At 50.2% G+C, this 17,226-nt stretch overlaps 1 protein-coding gene across 5 annotated transcripts in view; it reads left to right on the plus strand.

Moving 5' to 3' along the window:
* The first annotated feature begins 437 nt into the window (after positions 1–437).
* Positions 438–17,226, plus strand: part of Heg1 (heart development protein with EGF-like domains 1) — an 87,193-nt gene continuing 70,404 nt past the window's right edge. The window contains exon 1 of one of the 5 annotated variants that reach the window (XM_006522716.2): positions 438–909. In XM_006522716.2, the coding sequence (XP_006522779.1) occupies positions 666–909 (244 nt within the window). In that variant the 5' untranslated portion in view covers positions 438–665. The remainder of the gene's footprint in view (positions 910–17,226) is intronic. The other 4 variants (XM_006522717.2, XM_006522715.3, XM_006522718.2 and 1 more) reach the window with 4 other exon arrangements.

The raw sequence follows: 17,226 nt of genomic DNA on the forward strand, positions 1-17,226 counted from the left end.
AAAGATAGCGTGGGAAGGAAATCAGGCTTCTGAGCCTTCAAGAAGATGAGGGTTCCCGCCCTGGCTAAAGCAAATCTTCTCACCAATTCTGGGGACCCAAAAGGGCGGCAGTGGGTTGGGGCCTCTTCAGATCCTTAAGGGCAATGCAGGTCCACGTATGGAACAGGGTCTAGGATTCACTTCTCTGTCTTTTGAAAGCTCTCTGTATACTCACTCACCTGATGTCAATTACACCGCCAGAATCTACTTTTCACAGACCTACTGTGTGGCTAAGGAACTGGGAAAGTGCCCCCCACCCCAATTTCATTTCTCCAAAAGCCAAAGCGATACTCCAGGGTGTGGGCCCTGTAACAAAAGTCGCAGGGGGCTCCATGAGTTCACCCGGGGGTTCCGTGAACTCACCCGGGAGACCGAGACCGCCCCCGCCCTCTTCCTGCCCTCTCCCCGCCCCCGGGCCCCCGCGCGGGGCGGGTGATGTCAACCGAGGAGGAGCCGCCCGCCCCGCGACCCGCCCGGGCTGATTGGCGTGTGGCAGCACCAGGGCTGCCTCCGCCCTCCCGCGGCTCCCACAACTTTTGCGGCTGAGAGCGCGCTCGCACCCCGCTCCGCTCGCCGCCGCCCTCGGCCCGGCGCCCGGCATGTGAGCGCGGGCGGCCGCCGCCACCATGGCCACGCCGCGCGCCCCGCGGTGGCCGCCACCGTCGCTGCTGCTGCTGCTGCTGCTACCGCTGCTGCTGCTGCCGCCCGCTGCCCCCGGGGCGCGGGGCTCCCTTCCCTCCCCGGCCCATCGAACACTCCTCCCGGTCGCGGGACCGCTTTCGCCGCCTGGCGCCGGACATACGGCCCCCGGACCCGGCGTCGCGACCCGGCGGGGACGTTCCGGCCGTGTCCCCAGAGGCGTGAGCGCGGGTGAGTGAGAGTCTCCAGCGAGGGTCAGGGGGCGTGGGCGCTTCGCGGCTGCCCCATCCCGGCCGAGGCTCCGTGGACCCTCGTGGGTGGAACCCTGAGGGTGGCCCAGGACGGAGAAACGCTGTCCCTGGCCACTGGAATATAAAATGTTCACATGCATTCCCTCCCTGTGCTTTGGAAGAAAACTCTCTCCTGGATTAGCCCACACCCTTCTCACTTTTACAAAACGAAGACCCCAAAGAGCCTCTCACCTCGTGGGGAGTGGTAACTTCTGGCTGTTGTCCCTCGGTTTCAGCCCCCAACCCCCAGATTTAGAACTGGTCTCTCCTGGTCTAAAGCCTGACTTTCCAGTATAAGTAAATAACGGATTTCGGAGTTTGGAATGCTTCTAGTACTTAGGACTTCATAAAGGACAAAGAGTGCGCTTTAAAACAAAGCTACCCAGTTAACCTTAGGAGCAGGGTTACTTGGGATGGGGCTGGGGGCGCTGCAAGGTCAAACCCCTGGAAGCCACTGACTGGCTCTGGACTGTCCTGGGCCCTTTCCTCCCCCAGCCAGCTGCTTGCTGTGCAGGCAGGCACTGCCTGTCCTGGTCACAGAATGGGGACTCAGCTCCTGTGCCTGCCTCCTTTGTTTCTAGTTCCTTTTTCTGTTGGAAGAAAATGCCACGGCCTGGGTGGGATTCTAATGTAACCCCCACACGACCTTGGCTGTGTCTCATCTTTGGCTCTCAGTTTCCCCATCTGTGGAATGGAGGGGCCCCATTCCTCCCTGCCTCCAAGTGACAAGAGGTGACAAAATGAAAGTAAAAATAGTAGAAAGTGCTGTGAACCAAACCAGCCTAGGTGATGTTAGCCATTTGTCCTCCCGTAAGAGGCAGAGGGCACACATCGGGCTCTGTTGTTGCCACACTGGGACTGCCAAGATTTTGTCCAGTTTCCACTTCTTGTCTGTCTGTCTGTCTGTCTGTCCATCTTACATGTTTTACAAACTTTCTCCCAACTTGCTCATCCTTAGAACATAGAGGTACTACTTCCTAGAATTGAATAAGAGAAACTTTTCTACCCTCATAAAGCCTCATTTGAACCATAATCTCCCCTCCGCAGACTGCCTTAGCCTTGTGAACTTCTGAGTCACTGGTCCAAGACAGGGAAACTGAGGAAGGGTGAATAAAGGGAGGGAAAGCTGTGCTGAAGGTCTTTACAGACATGCTGTGCAGCCCCAACTTCCATAATCTTGATGACTGATTTTCAGAGAAAGGAATTGAGAACTTTGAAGACATTTACTGTTCTAGATACAGTTGTGTGTAAGGAACTGATAACTCAGATGGCCACCTGGGAACCCAAGGCAGGTGCCACTAACTGGTACTCAGGCTGAAGGCTCCATCTTGTGAGGGGCTATGAAGGGAGCAGGGATGCTGGGCTCCAGCTTGAGGCTGGCACAGGAATCTCCTTCCAATGGCAGAGCCTGTTCCAGGCTCACACAGGTGTGAGTGTAGCATCAGGCTATAGTAGCACCTGAGTTAGGGGAGATAAGGTAAGAATAGGGGCCTTATGAGAGCCGGGCCTTCACAGCCATGGTGCTAGAACTGCTCTGTTCTGTTCGTTTGGGGAAAAGCAGGATAGAGGCAAAGGAAGAACCCAGGAAGGAACAAGAATAATCCAGACTTTCTTTTAAGGTTTCCTGATCTCTATTGCTCTAAGGCCCAGTCTGGGGCAGGGGTGTTTAAAAGGTAAAGTTAGAAGAGGTGCACTCTATGACCTGTTGAAACCTTCGAGAAGTTATCAGTGTGGCCGAAGATCTAAGCACTGCCTCTCAGGTTTCTGTTAGTGCCTCAAACGATGTCACATAGGAAAAGGACACAGCAAACAAGCAGCTACAACACAACAACAATCAGCGACCTCAGGGAGCCGGAGTTTTGTAGCAACCTCTTAAAATTTTCCTGGCCCACTTTGATCTCCTCCCGACTCCCCGCTGGCCATTACACACTGCTAGGCCCTCACATCTGCAGAAATCCTTGGTGGTCCTTTTGCAGATATCCAGCCTCCCTGATACCCGGGCAGATGGTCACCCATGCTCTGCATCCACTTTTTTTTTGTTTGTTTGTTTTTTTTTTTGTGTGTGTGTTTAGGGAGATGAGTGTTCTTGATGGTAGTGAACCTTGAGTCGCACAAATAATACCCTTAAGCTGACAGTTGGGTCCCCTGAGCCACTTCTTCTGGGGGTGCTGGTGGCCAGTGCCTGGTCATCACGGTCTGGGCTTCCAAATATTCCCCAGTGAGTAGCAGAGACTTAATTCTTCTCAGAGGGTCCTTCTAGCTCCTCTCTCCCCAGAGAGTTCAAGGTTCCCACTGCTGGGTGGCTGTGTTTGCATTCCATTTGTGGGCTGTTTGCTTGTGTCACACTGTCCTCCAGGGAGAACTGCCCCCTGTTTGTATAGCCATTATTTGGCTTTTGTGACCCACCTGTCACCGGGTTCCACTGTGTTTGCCGCTTCAGCCATCAATGAAAAGAGACTGAGAGCTAGAGATTTCCTCTCTCTGTGTTGGCTTTCCTATGACTGAGGGTCCCCCAGAGCCATCGCTCCGGGCTGAGAACTAAGTTTAATTTTTCAGTCCACAGGCCACACTTTCATTGTGAGAGCTGCGGGGCGGGGAGGTGGGAAAGAGGCTGGACTTAGACTGAGAATCCTCCGAAAGAACTTCCCCACCCGAAGGGGAAATGGTGCTGCTGCCTTGTTAAATTAAGCAGCCAGCCCAAGGAATAATAATCTTACAGAAATGTGGTTCCCTAAAGGAAGAGAGCCATGAGCCCAGCCCCTTCTGAGCTGTTAAATGGTGGTTCCTAAATTGCTCTAACTTTGTAGCCCAACTTCATCCTTTAGCTAGGCTGCCACAGTACCACTGCAAGGTGCTATGAAGGCTGGCTGGGGAAGAAAGTGTGACCCTCCTGGCTGAGGCTGAGAGATAGATCTGGGCATCTAGAAACCGCTTCTCTGACAGAGGTTGTCACAAGTAGAGAGAGAGACTTGGTGCTGAAAAGCCACATCCTTTTCACCTTGCCTCTCTCCTGGTGCGTGCAGATGCTGAGCTCATGTTTTCTGCTCACCAGCTGACTTGTGTGTGGACAAGGGGAGACTTCACTGTGCCCATGCCAGCTGGGCAGTTACTGCCTCCTAGACCCAGAAGCAAGGGCAGGAGCCTCTCTGCCTTCCAGTGATCTCTCTGTTTCCACTGGTGCTGGCCAGCTGTCCGAGAGCATCCTTATTCAGGGTCAGAAAGAAGGAAGCAGCAGATGGTAGTTGCTGTGTTCTTAGCTACTCCTTATCTACTTTAGCATCTTCCCTCTGCCCCAGTATCCTCTCTGTATGAGCAGGACACTTGAACTGCTATCGATACCTTTCATCGAAGAATCCTGCAGAGACAACAGGAAGGCAACTAACTGACATCCCTCTTAGAACTCCTAGCCTTTGAACACCTGTGTGCGGTCAGAACACATATGTTATTTTACCCCATTTCACCCTCAAAGTCCTGCCAGGGGTATTGCTTCTCATTAATCTCCCTTTATGGGAGACGAAACCTAGCAAGGTTAGGTTACAGGGAAAGGAAGGAAACTGGGTATGATTTCAATCAAATTCATTAGCCCATCTCACCACGTTATGAGGTCTCTGTTTCTCATCTGAAGGACAGGAAAACCTTGTTATAGACCCTTAGGAGGCTCTCCGGCTCAACATCCTGGCGTGAAGTTGGGGACCCTGACTAGAACGAGGTGGCAATCAAGATGTTGACAGGAGAGAGCTTTTCCAAAAATAATTTCTAAGGCTGGAGAGATGGCTCAGTGGTTAAGAGTACTGGCTGCTCTTCCAGAGGACCGGGGTTCAATTCCCAGCACCCACATGGTAATTCACAACTGTCTGTAACTCTAGCTCCCAAGGGATCTGGCACCCTCAACAGACATACATGCAAGCCTAACATCAGTGCACATAAAACAAAACAAAACAGAAAAACCACAAAAATACACAAAAATAATTTCAAAATATTTTTAATTTTAAGTGTGTGCATGTTTGTGTGCATGTGTATGTGAGTATGTGTGTGTGTGTGTGTGTGTGTGTGTGTGTGTGTGTGTGTGTGCATGCATGTGTGTGCAGGTGCCTGTGGAGGCCAGAGGCAGATGGTTGTAAGCTGCCCAGTGTGGGCTCTTGGAACAGAACTCAGGGCCTCTGAAAGAACATTGTACACTCTGAACCTCTGAGCCATCTCTCCAGCTCCAAGAGAGAAGATTTTAAGATTATTTTAATGAGCAGAGGGATTGCCCATGAAAGTGCTTAAGTGTATAAATGTATAGAATGATGTCTTATATTGTTATTATGATACACAACATGCATATGTATATGTATATGTATATGTATATGTATATGTATATGTATAAGTATATGTATATGTATATGTATATGTATATGTACATATACACACACCAATCCATAGATTACAGGTGCCTGGGGTAGCTCATTCGTTTTCACTGATATGAAGTGTTGAATTCTGTGGGCTCTGGGCTGGGACCATGGAACAGTGACTAACATTGGCAATTGTCAGTTGCTCTCTCAGCACCTGCTCTGAGGAATGAAAATGCATTCAGAAGTTCCTCCCGTCACTTCCATTTTAACATCTGCGCAACTCAATATTCATTTTCCCATAGACGTGAACAAAGAGACTTCTGTCCTGTCTTTTCTCCCTTCCTTTTGTTAGAGTATGACAGATGTCTCCCTGCTTCTAAAAATAATCCTAAAAATTCTACCCTCTCTGGACTGGGAATGTGGCTCAGTGGCTTCAAGTGCATACTGCTCCTCCAGAGGACCTGGGTTTAGTTCCCAGAATCTCACTGGGCAGACTCACAGCTACTGTCACTTCAGCTCCACAGGACCATTATAATGCTTCTGGCCTCCACAATCACCCACACTCACATGCAAACACACACACACACACAACTAATTTTTTTTTAATTTTTTAAAATCTCTTCTCCGCAGGTTGTCGGCATCTTGGTTGCCATCTCTTCTAATCATGATCCCAGAGATCCATATCTTATTTGATTGGTTTATAAATCAGAAAATACTTATTAAAGCCTTACCCTGTCTGGAGAGCTTTGTCAGGTGACGTGGAGGTTGTAGGCACATCTGTGGTGTCCCCTTCCTCCCCAGGGATGATCTTGCTGGAGCCCAACTGTCAAGGATATAAAACGTGGGACAACAATATAGTAATGATTCGTAAGCTAAGAAAGATCCACGTTGGTACCGACCAAAGGGATGGTATGGGCAGAGCAGGCTGTGGTATGGAAGTGTACACTATAGGGGCTGCAGGGTGAGGGACCTCATGAGGAAGGAGGGGGGTGCGATGAGTTTTGGAAGGTTGGCTAGGATGTGAGTGGACAGATGTGGAAAGACTTTGGCATTAGCAGAATCTTACATGTTGAAAAGCTCAAGGCTGGTTTCTTCTTTTGTTTATGTTTTTTGGGGGCTTATTTTTAGTTATTGTCCAGAATGATGGCTTCCCTGTGGCATTTTCTGACATGCGTGTTATATGTTGCTCGTGTTTCTCTCCTGTTCCCCTCGCATCCATCCCCTTTCTACCCTCCCCTAGTCCTCACTCTGTTTTCATGCCTTCTACTGCGTGTGCGTGTGCATGTGTACCTATGAACATAGGTCGCACAACACTCGTCTTTGTCTTTCTGAGTCTGGCTCATAGCGCTCTATGTGCGCTCCAGTTCCGTGCATGCCTCTGGAGTATCTTCATTCTCCTTGGCTGAATACATATGTACGTAGATAGGCAGCACCTTTTCTTTATCTGCTTCCTATTGACAGCCGTCTAGGCTGGTTCCATATTAGCTCAAGACTCTACGTAGAGGTTATCATCAGTCAAGGCCAGAGGAGAGAAGATGTGGGGATGTGAATTGGGATTTCGAAATTATCATAGACCACAGCCTGGGAAGGGAGCTAAGGCTGTTACAGAAGGGCCTTAGAATCCTGCCCTGTCCATGTAATGGAGCCACAAGCCTTCGTGGCCTTAGGGAAGAGACCAGTGTCTTTTGTGTGTTCATGTTTACTTGAGCCTGGAGATGGGCCTTGCTGACAACCCCTGGCAGGTCTCTGCCTCACTTCAGCCCAGAAGGTATTCCGGAGCTTGTGGGAGGAAGGCTAAGAAGTATTAAATCCTTGAGTTTGGGGGAATGGGCTAAAATCAGGACAGGGCTGGAGTAGAGGCTGTGGGAAATGGAGGGTGAGAGAGACAAAGGCCTTTCAGGGGGACAACAGGAGAGCCCAAGGCTGCCAGCCAAGGAGATGCTGGGAGGGGAGAAGAGGGGAGGGGAGGGGAGAGCAAGGGAGGAGGGGGAGGGGAGAGGAGGGGAGGAGAAGAGAGAAGAGGGGAGGGGAGGGGAGGCTATCAAGAGGACTTGTTCTTCAGTGTAAGGAGGTGTCTCCTGCTGCAGCTTTTCACTGTAAAGACCCATAGGCAGCAGGTCCTAGCAGAGGAATTCTGCAGTGCCTTGATAGTAGGGACCTGACCCAGAGAGAAGCCAGGTCAGGTTCAGCCTGGAAGGGCAGTTGTTGAAGCCACATAGGAAGAGGAAGCTAGCTTTGCCTGGGTGGTGAGCACCCAGTCTAGATGACAAGAGGAAGAAGCAGTGACCCAGGCACCAGCCAGGGCGGGGAGGCACAGTGGGAAGTGGGGTGGTTTGGAAACTGGCTGTGGTCGGAAGAACACTTCAATACCATACTCAGGATAGCCATGAAACCTGGAGGCTCTCCCTCTACCTGTGAGAATAAGCTAGCGCGTTTCTGCTGACACATCCTTTGCCCTTGTTAGATCCAGGTTAGCGTGAGCAGGGAGACTGGGGAGGAAGTGGCTGGGCAGCTACCACTCCGTTTTATTTGAGCTGTTTAGTTGGGACGGGTAGGGTGTAAAGTGAAGCCTGCGTGTGGCATGGTGAGTGTGGGTGGCATCCGATGTGGTATCCCTGTAGCAGATTGGTCAGTGAAATGGAGAAAGACAATCAGAAAGATCTACACTTGATCTTAGCCAAAAGGCCGAGAAGCGATGATCAGAAAGATCTAGTGCCCGCTGATTCTCCCCTGCAAGCCGACCACCCATGTCAGGAGCAGCACCCACCTACTTAACCCAGAAGCCCGATGTCACCCTCTACATGTCTTCTTCCTTGGCCTTCTACAGGCTGATTGTGCTTCTGAAATACACCAGGACTCTGCCCTCTGTGTCTCCCTTGCCCTTTCCGTTCACCCCATCCACTCTTTCCCACTAACGGATGCTCAGGAAAGCCACAGTGATCTTCTTAAAGTGTGATTCAGGTCACCCGATTCTTACCTTAAAACCGCTAATAGCTCTGCAGGGCGACACTACTACCTTTCTAGACTCTGATGCTAACTAAGTCCGCTTGCTTCTCAGAGCAGTGTTTTCTTTTGCTTTGCTGTTTTTGAGGCAGCGTTCCACTATGTAACCCAGGCTGGCCTTGAATTTGGGATCCTGCCCCCTTACCTTCCCAAGTACTAGGATCACACGATCATAACCAGTAGTCAGTGCGTGTGTGCATGCATGAATGTGTGTGTGTGTGTGTGTGTGTGTGTGTAAATGCGAAATTTACTCCTGTCTTACTCTATCTTAGAGGCTTGACACAGGTGTCCCTTCCTGTAGCTCCCCCATCACAAATGCATTAATATGTCAGTGTTGGAAGGAAGGCAGGTTGGCTGTGAGGACTGGATCCTGAAGGGCCAGGAAAACTGGAACAAGGTCACACTTCCTTTGCATGCCCTAGAGGGACTGTAGCAGGGCTGTACCCCATGCTGTAGGGCTAGGACTACCAGATCCCTTAGGGAAATAAAAGACCATCTGCTAAATCCACAGAGGCTGCTAAAAACAGAAGAGTTCTTTCTGCTTTATATTTCAGCTCTAGGGTCCTTGAACTTAGTAGCATTATGTTACCTTTTGATCACGTGGAGTTCTTGAGGAAAGCATACAGGTGAGATAACACAGGAGAAACATGGGCTATCTCCGTGTTTTTCCTTCCTGGGACTGTTGGGGCTAGGGGGCAGGGTGTAAAGGGGTGCTCTGATCTTGCTCAGGAATCCTGGGATATCTCTGTGTGAGGAAGGAGCCGGGCTTCTGGAGGTGAAGAAGTGGCTTTGGTAAGCTGACGTATGTCTCCTCAGTGTTTCTGGTAGATTGGGAGGTAAAGGCCAAGGAGGAAGATGAGTAGTGTGACTCGGCGCTCAGGGGTATCCTGCTACCACCATCCTTGGAAGCATCCGGAGTTTCAGGAAAGAGTAAAAAGTGCGCAGAAGAGAGTGCTGGGCTGTTGCCTGGAGGGATGAGCTTTGGACAGGGTTAAAGCCTCTGTTTTCTCTCCCTGGGAAGTGGGAGGGGTTGGAGTAACTTCATTTGGGGAATAGGCTTCATTCTTAGAGCCTCTGGAGCCACCATGGCATTTATTGTCACCATAGAGTAAGACTTCCAGTGTGTGACTAGAGTCCTGCTACCTTTACTGGCATCGACCCCAGCTGGTGTCCAAGCTCAGTGGCAGCCACTTGCCAACTATGGGACTTTGAAGGTTTCGCTTCTTTGTACCATTGTTTTCTCATCTCTTAAGTGGGCAATTAAAGAGCCCTTCCCAGGGAGTATATGGGCCATCTGCCCTGTCAAGCCCCCAGCTCTGGGCCCAGCAGGAAAGCACTATAAATACTAGAAGTTCTTCTGCTGCTGAAACTAGGGCTTGTTTGCACTGGGTACACTGTCTTACTTTGGTTTCTGCTGTTTTGGGTCAAAACCACATTGGTGAGGAAAGGGTCTATTTCATCTTACATCTTATGGTCCATCACTGAGGGAAGTCAGGGCAGGAACTGAAACAGACTGTGGAGGAGTGCTGCTCACTGGTTTGCTGGCCTGGGCTTGCTTAGCCTGCTTCCTTATATGACCCAAAACACCTCCTTATGAGCAGCACTGCCTACAGGTAACCTGGGTCCTCCCACCTCAAATGGTAATCAAGAAAATGCTCCTATACACTTGTCCACAACCCCATCGTCTGATGGAGGCAGTTCTTTTGACCAGCCCAGTCTGATGGTGGCAGTTCTTTTGATCAGCCCAGTCTGATGGAGGCAGTTCTTTTGATCAGCCCAGTCTGATGGAAGCAGTTCTTTTGACATCTCCTCTTTCCAGGTGTGTCTAGGTTTGTGTCCGGTTGATGAAATACAATCAGCACAGACACTGTTGATAGCATCCTGCTATGCACACAGTCGTCCACTGGGTGTTTTAGCGGACTGGGTACCAGTTCTAAGAGCAAGAAGCTCAAGTCTGCATCCTAGAGACCGCTGGCCTTCCTCTATTCCAGAGCTCTGCCATTCTCATTCATCTCATCCCTAGAACTCTCCACCCTTAGCCTTAAACAGAGCAGAAAGAGCCAGATTCAAAGCCAGAAAAGCTCAGTGCAGCCATCCCTGCCTGGGACCTCTGAGATGGGATGGGATGATCCCATAGGAAGCGAATGGGATGGGAAGAAAACAGTCACGTGAGGTGGGGTTGTGCAGTAATAAACCTCTGAGGAGCAGGTTTGCCGCTCTGTGTGCAATGGGCGTTCTCCTAGGTGGGAACCTCTGGCGGGTCCTTCTTTTAAGCATGTGTATTTCATTTTTAATTATGTGCATATGTGCATGTCTGTTTTGGTGTGTGCATATATTAAACATTGTCAGACTTTGGGGAGTCACATGAGCAGTAACAGAAATGCTGGCCTAAGTGTTGTCCCGATGAGACTTCTCTGAAGAGGCTCATACCCTCATAGGTGAGGTTTGTGGCTTGTAGGAAATTATTTATAGTACAGGCTTGCCTTGTGGTCATAGAGTGCTGTTTGTTGTGTGTGGTGGCCCCGTAGAGAGATGGCAACGGTGGCTCGAGGACTCTGACATGGGTCTTAGCCCCTTCTCTGTCTAGCCATGTGGCCGAGGGGTGGGGAGTGGGGGCAGGGGCGGGAGCAGGCTGCTTCTTAGTGTCTCAGGGTTATGTTAAAAATGGGGCTATTAGGAGCAGAAGATATGGCTCAGTGGTTAAGGGCACTGACTGTCCTGCCAGAGGACCTGGGTTCAAATTCCAGCACCTACATGGCACTTACAACTGTCTATAACTCCAAGATCTGACACTCTCATATAGACATACATGCAGGCAAAACACCATTGCACATTAAAAAAAAGGTAAATGTATTTTTAAAAAAATTTTAATGAGGCCATTAATATCTTTCACACTCCTTAACAATTGTGACTATGATGGCACCCATAAACACAGTACTGTGAATGAAGACCTCCGGCGTATCATTTGCTCTGGACCTGCCCCCACATTTGTAAAACAGAGATAACAGAACCCATCCTGTTGATTTCATGGTTATAAGCTTGAAATAAAACCACATGGGCATGCTTTGTAGACATGTACACACTGTTTATTATTAATGCTGTATCAGACTGTTAGTCTAAGGCAGGGCTTCATGAAGGTTGACATGGCAGGATGAGGAGACAGTCGGAAAGGAAGAGGAGAAAAGGAATGTTTGTAGTCAATGTCAGCGGCCTTTTTAAATGCTCTGTCCCTTTGTCCCTTCACTTGTCTCTGGCTGCTGTGACCAGTCCTCCCTGTCCCTCTCTCCCTCCAAGAGAGGCATCCTTCACATCTCCCTTGGCCTTCGGGCCGCCTCCAGCTTAACCCCAGGGGTTGTTTGGGCAGTACCGCCTGTGAGCTGTAGAATCTCTGAAAAGAGCCATGGGATTGCGACCAGAGAGTCGGAATGTGGTCAGGTTGGTGAAAGTTGTCTCCCAGGGCAAACGTGTGGCCCTAAGGGAGAAGAGCTTTATTTCTGGGTGCTTCTGGTGTTGTCTCTCAATGGGACGAGGCTCTGGAGAGGCGGTTAGTTCTGAATTGGTTCTAAGAAACAGCCAGGTTTTGCTAGAAGGCAGGAGGAAAGCAGATAGGACATGCTAGGCAGGGAGAGCTCCACCGGTCTTCAGGCCTATAGACTCTATAGGGCAAAGATGGAGGGGGCAGCTTGCCTTCACCTGCCTTCTCTGAGCTTCACTCCTCTCAGTAGCTCAGGCCTGTCCCTTCTGCTAGCTGCCAGATGGTCACAGGTTTAAACCCACAGGTAGCAGTTACAGATGCGATGTGACATCCCTTCTACCCAGCTCCCCTAATTGCTCTTGGTGGCCCTTCCTCCATCTCCCACCCATCTGAACTGCCATCATTTCTGTACTTGACTTCTCTCACCTGCCAGTAGTTATCCACCAACTCTTCCTCGCTCCTTGCCGCCATCCTCTTCCCTGCAAGTCCCAGTGGAACACAGGCTCCCCTCATCTGTGGGCCACACAGAGCAGCATCCTCCTTTGGGCTATAAAACCTGTCTAGATCCCAGTGTCCTTGGTGACCCACCCTTGGAGCCCACCTAGGGGAAACCTGTTGGTCCTATTTGATGGAAGTGTGACCTCCCCACTCCTCTTAAAGAAACTTCTTAGCAAGCTGTGTGTGGCAGCACATGCTGTTAGTCCCAGCTTGCGACAAGTAAAAGCAAGAAGATCCATATGAGTTCGAGGCCAGCCTGGTCTACAGAGTGAGTTCCGGGACAGCCAGTGCTAGTTAGAGAGACCTTGTCTCAGGCTATGTAGAGAGAATTTGTCTCAAAAAATATAAATAAAGAATCATGCCTGGTCGGGGTCCATGGTGGGGGGGGTGTGTCCCAGAGAGAGCTGATGACTCTGTTCCCCAACCCCCTTCCCGCCTCCTCCTGAACCCTGTGTCTACCAGGGTCTACTCCATTCATTTTCCAACAAGCATAAACAAATTAGATTTCTACCATTCCCTGGAGGCCAGAGCCACTTCACAGAGGTCTAGGAATACGTTAGCTGCAGAACTTAGAAAAGCTCCCCACAAGGGCTGTGTAAATGTTGGAAACCCTAGCCCCAGGTCCCGCTCACACCCAGGCAGTTTCTTCCTGCCCCTTCTCGGCCCTCCTCTCTCTCCCCCTCTTCCTCCTCGGAACCAGGATGTTTTGCCTTGCCTCTTCATTGTTTCACTAACCTGGCAGGTCTCCTTTGGTGGAGCCCTGCCACAGCTTCCTCTCTGGGTGTGAGCTAACACAGGGAACACACAGGAGCAGAGGCCTGCTCTTGCCCTGTGCCTTCCTCAGCTCTTGGCCAGGCATGGCACAGGCTGCCAGACTCGGCGTCCTTCCAGGGGTCCCCCTTGGCTGAGGAGCCTCTGCCAGCAGCCTTTTCATGTGTTTTTCAAAGGATGAGAGGGGCAGAGAAAATGCAAGGATAGGTGCCCTTCCAAAACAAGGTAGACTACCCATTGCAGAAAGCTTTTATGTGTTCTTATTTAACTGAGTGGGAGTCTTCTGGCCCTCGATCCCAGGACTTTCTCTTGAGGACACACACGTGCTCGCGTGCGTGTGCACACACACACACACACACACACACACACACACACACAGTCCCATGAGTTGCTTTTCTCCTGACCGAGTAGGCTACTTCCCTCCATCGTGATCCTCAAGGGCCCCTCCTGGCCAGTTCTGTTTCTGGGAGGCTGACCCTAGTCTTACAACTCCAGGCTAGTCCTTGTCCTAGCCTGACTGAGTTCAGATCTCCAGATCTGTCTCTTCCTGAGAGGAAAGGACACGGTAGTGAACAGCTGACAAAGACTGGCCCTCATGGGCAGCGAGGGTGGTGTGCCTTTTCAACTTGACACTCTTCGTCAATAGAGCCTGCCCCAAGGGACTTTAAAAAAAAAATCATCCTCAGACCTACGTCCAAAGGCTCTGTGATGTGTGTGATTTTTCTTAGGGCTTCTCCTTTTAGGATAAGAACAAGGAACGAAACAAAGGTTCCTGGGAGTCCTGGACTATCCACATTTACGGCTGAGTCTTTTGTTCACACAAACTCATTTGGCTCCCAAATGTCCTCCACCCAAAATCATTACATCCGCAGCAGCAGTTCAAAACACAGCCTGGAGTGGCCGAGCAGGCCTTTCTGGGGAGATTACAACCACTTTCACACACACACACACACACACACACACACACACACACACACACACACACATCCAGGTTCCTGCCTGCCCTGAGAGTATCCCACCTCTGGCCATCCTGTCTGAAATCCCCCTCATTTGAAGAGTTCCTGGGAAGGGGAAGGCCAGGAGACTCCTCCTGGGGAGGGCCTCGGCAGCTCTGGGCAGAAGGAAGGCTTTCCAGCCCCAGGTTTTGCCTTGCAAACTCCCAGGGGCACCAGCTCTGCTTCGCTGAGCTTCTCACACCCCAGAGGGACTCAGTTGACTTATTTACACAGCTCAGCCCTTACAGCAGCTCTCCCTGTCTGACTCATCCTTGTAGCCTATGGCTGGTGTTCAGTAAAAATATATGTTCTGGTTTTCAATGCGGCTAAATATACCCATCATAAAAGTTACCGCTTTGACCATTTCCAAGTTCCAGTCAACAATCACAATGTGATTGCACCCGTCACATTCATCTGCAGAGATCTCTCATCCTAAACAGAAACTCTTAAGTAATCGTCCCTGGCCTCAAGCCCCAAGTAACCTCTGGCCCGCTTTCTGTCTCGATGAAGTTTTCATTCTAAGTACTTCACGAGTGGAACCATACAGGGTTGGTCCTCTCGTGTCTGGCTCAGTTTGCTTATGCATATTGGTAGCTGTAGGATATCCATTGTCTGCATATACCACATCCTGTTAACCCTCTCCTCCACTGCCTGCTTTCATCTCTGGCTTGCTGTGGATACTGCTGCTGTGATCGGGTGTCAGTTATCTGTTCGGGTCTCCGCTGTCCATCCGATGAGGTAGAGACCCAGAAGTGGGATTGCTGGAGACCATATTGCTAACTCTAGTGTTGTCTAAGTTTTGCAGGGACTGCCTCACTGTTTCCACGGCGGCTGAACCATGTTTACATTCCTGCTGGCAGCACATATACTAAACTCCAGTCCGTCTACCTCTTCCTAGCCCTTGCTGCCCCTACCCCCATAGTAGTAGCCGTCCCTATGGGAGTTAGAGCCGATAGTTTGAATCCATACGTGCCACTTGCTGGCTAGACAGTGGATTTAGAACTGTAATTCTCCCTCTTGCGCCTCTGTCCTGTCATCCAAAGCTAAGACTTAAATCGTTACCGTGATTCCTAGAGGACCTCGTCACCTTTAGAGAGGACTAGGGAGACACCAATGCTAACCTAGCCCTGGCCAGAATGATTAGTTCAAGCCGGGCATGGTGGCGCACGCCTTTAATCCCAGCCTTTGGGAGGCAGTTCGAGGCCAGCCTGGTCTACAGAGTGAGTTCCAGGACAGCCAGGGCTATACAGAGAAACCCTGTGTCGAAAAACCAAAACCAAAACCAAAAAACAAAAAACAAAACAAAAAACCCAAACAAAAGCTGTAGCAAGTGACTTGGACACACACTGTCAATTAATTCAGGAGGAGCTGTCTGGGCTTCTCTTCTGGGCACACACTGGTTTTATCTGCGATTAATTGGGAAAGACACCAGACAAAAAGGTGTGGGCTTGTAGCCTCTGATCTGCCACCATTTTCAGCGTTAACCTGCCGGGTGGCTTCAGGGCTGTGCCTCAGTTTCCCCTTCTATTAAAGAGGGAAGAATTACCCTCGTGACTGCCTACTCAGAATGTAAGGATCTAGAAGGATAATTTAGGCCTCCTGAATTCTCCTGTATAAAGTGCTTTGAGGTTAGGGAAATGTGTGGGATTCTTAATTGGCTCTCTTGGGATAAAAGCATAATTTCATTCTTGTGGGAAGGACCTGTGAGCTCTGTGTTCTGCCTCTCTTCCGTAGGTGGCAATCCACAGGCTAAAAGAACCGAAAGGGGAGAGGAAAAGATCTCCCTCTTCCTTAAGACTTTTCTCTCCTCCCTATGTGAGCACTCCAATTTTAGGAAAAATATTACAATTACAGAGAAACTCAGTCATAAGCATGATACCCCATAGGTGCCAGGTGCCAGACAAAAGCTCTAAGGGGGCTTTTCAAGTTCAGGATCTGGGGGCAGTGGGGTGCTCCAATGAGAGAGAAGCAGGGTGGGGAAGTTCCAGGGCTGGGGATGAGGGCCACATGGCTGCAGAAGGTCCCAGGACCTTCATCCTTCTCCAATAGACAACTAAGTGGCCATTCTGCAGGACTGGTGCTGGTGGACCCCTGGGACCCTTCAGCTTATACCATCTTCCTCTTCCAAGGCCCTGAAATGACATCCTTGTCGTCTGTGTCCCTGCCGCTGGCAGACTGAAATCCTTTAAATCAGACCCAATCCTCAGTTCCACCTACATCCCCCATCTGCCATCCTTCTTTTTTGTCATTGATCCTAGGCATTAGCCAGATGTTTGCTGTTGGAAGTCAAAACATCTCCTCAGCTTCACATGTTGGAAGCAGACTTTTCGCGTTCCCCAGAAACTCATTCGAAACTCATTCTCCATGCCCATGCCACTCTCTATTGCCGTTCCTTTCAGCATCCGTTGACATCATCTCTGCTGGAAAGCTAGTTTAGACATCCTCTTGCTCAGTCTCCTAGAGACTAATCTACAGCTGTTGGCACAGCAAGTCTGGTTTCAAAGCCGGTGCAATAAGACACATTTCCCTCCTCTTAGAAACAAAGTTGCCTTAAAACCTGAAGTTTAAAAGCCAGAGGGATGATTTTTTGTTGGTTTGGTTGGTTTGGTTTGCCGCCCCCCCCCCCCCCTTCAGCTCTACCAGCCAATGACCTGCAGCCTCATGGAATACACTGGAGAAATAAAGGGCTTATTCTTCAACTCTGCCCTCTAAACACAAGCTGATGCCAGGCTGCACTTGACGTTTGGCCTTCTGTAGGGCTGGATGGTGAGGGTAGGGGTGAGATCTCCAGGGGGAATCGGCTTGTTTGGATACCATTGCTGCTCAGGAGCAAGGCTAGCTTAACACACACACTCATTCACTGGGATGGGGACGGTGGCTGAGATGGGGCTGGGATTGGAAGAGTTGCTGCTGAAGCAGCTGCTAATTAGGAAATCCGATTCCAGGCTGTGCCAGCTTCCCTCATGAACACCAGTTCCCACACAGATGTTTTAGAACATTAAGATGCTACAAAAGTGGAAGTTGTCAACTTGGGGGGTAAATATCCAAGCAAAGCAGTGTGACTTTCTTGTTAATTTAGTCTCCGTTCGTAGTACAGGGGAGAGTTCTGGACTGACACAGGGGGCTGAGCCCAGAAGGATTGCATTCTTGTTCAAGGGTAGCTGAGAGTGCAGACACGCCAG

The sequence above is a fragment of the Mus musculus genome, chromosome 16 (genome assembly GCF_000001635.26).
Source record: "Mus musculus strain C57BL/6J chromosome 16, GRCm38.p6 C57BL/6J".
NCBI lineage: Eukaryota > Metazoa > Chordata > Mammalia > Rodentia > Muridae > Mus > Mus musculus.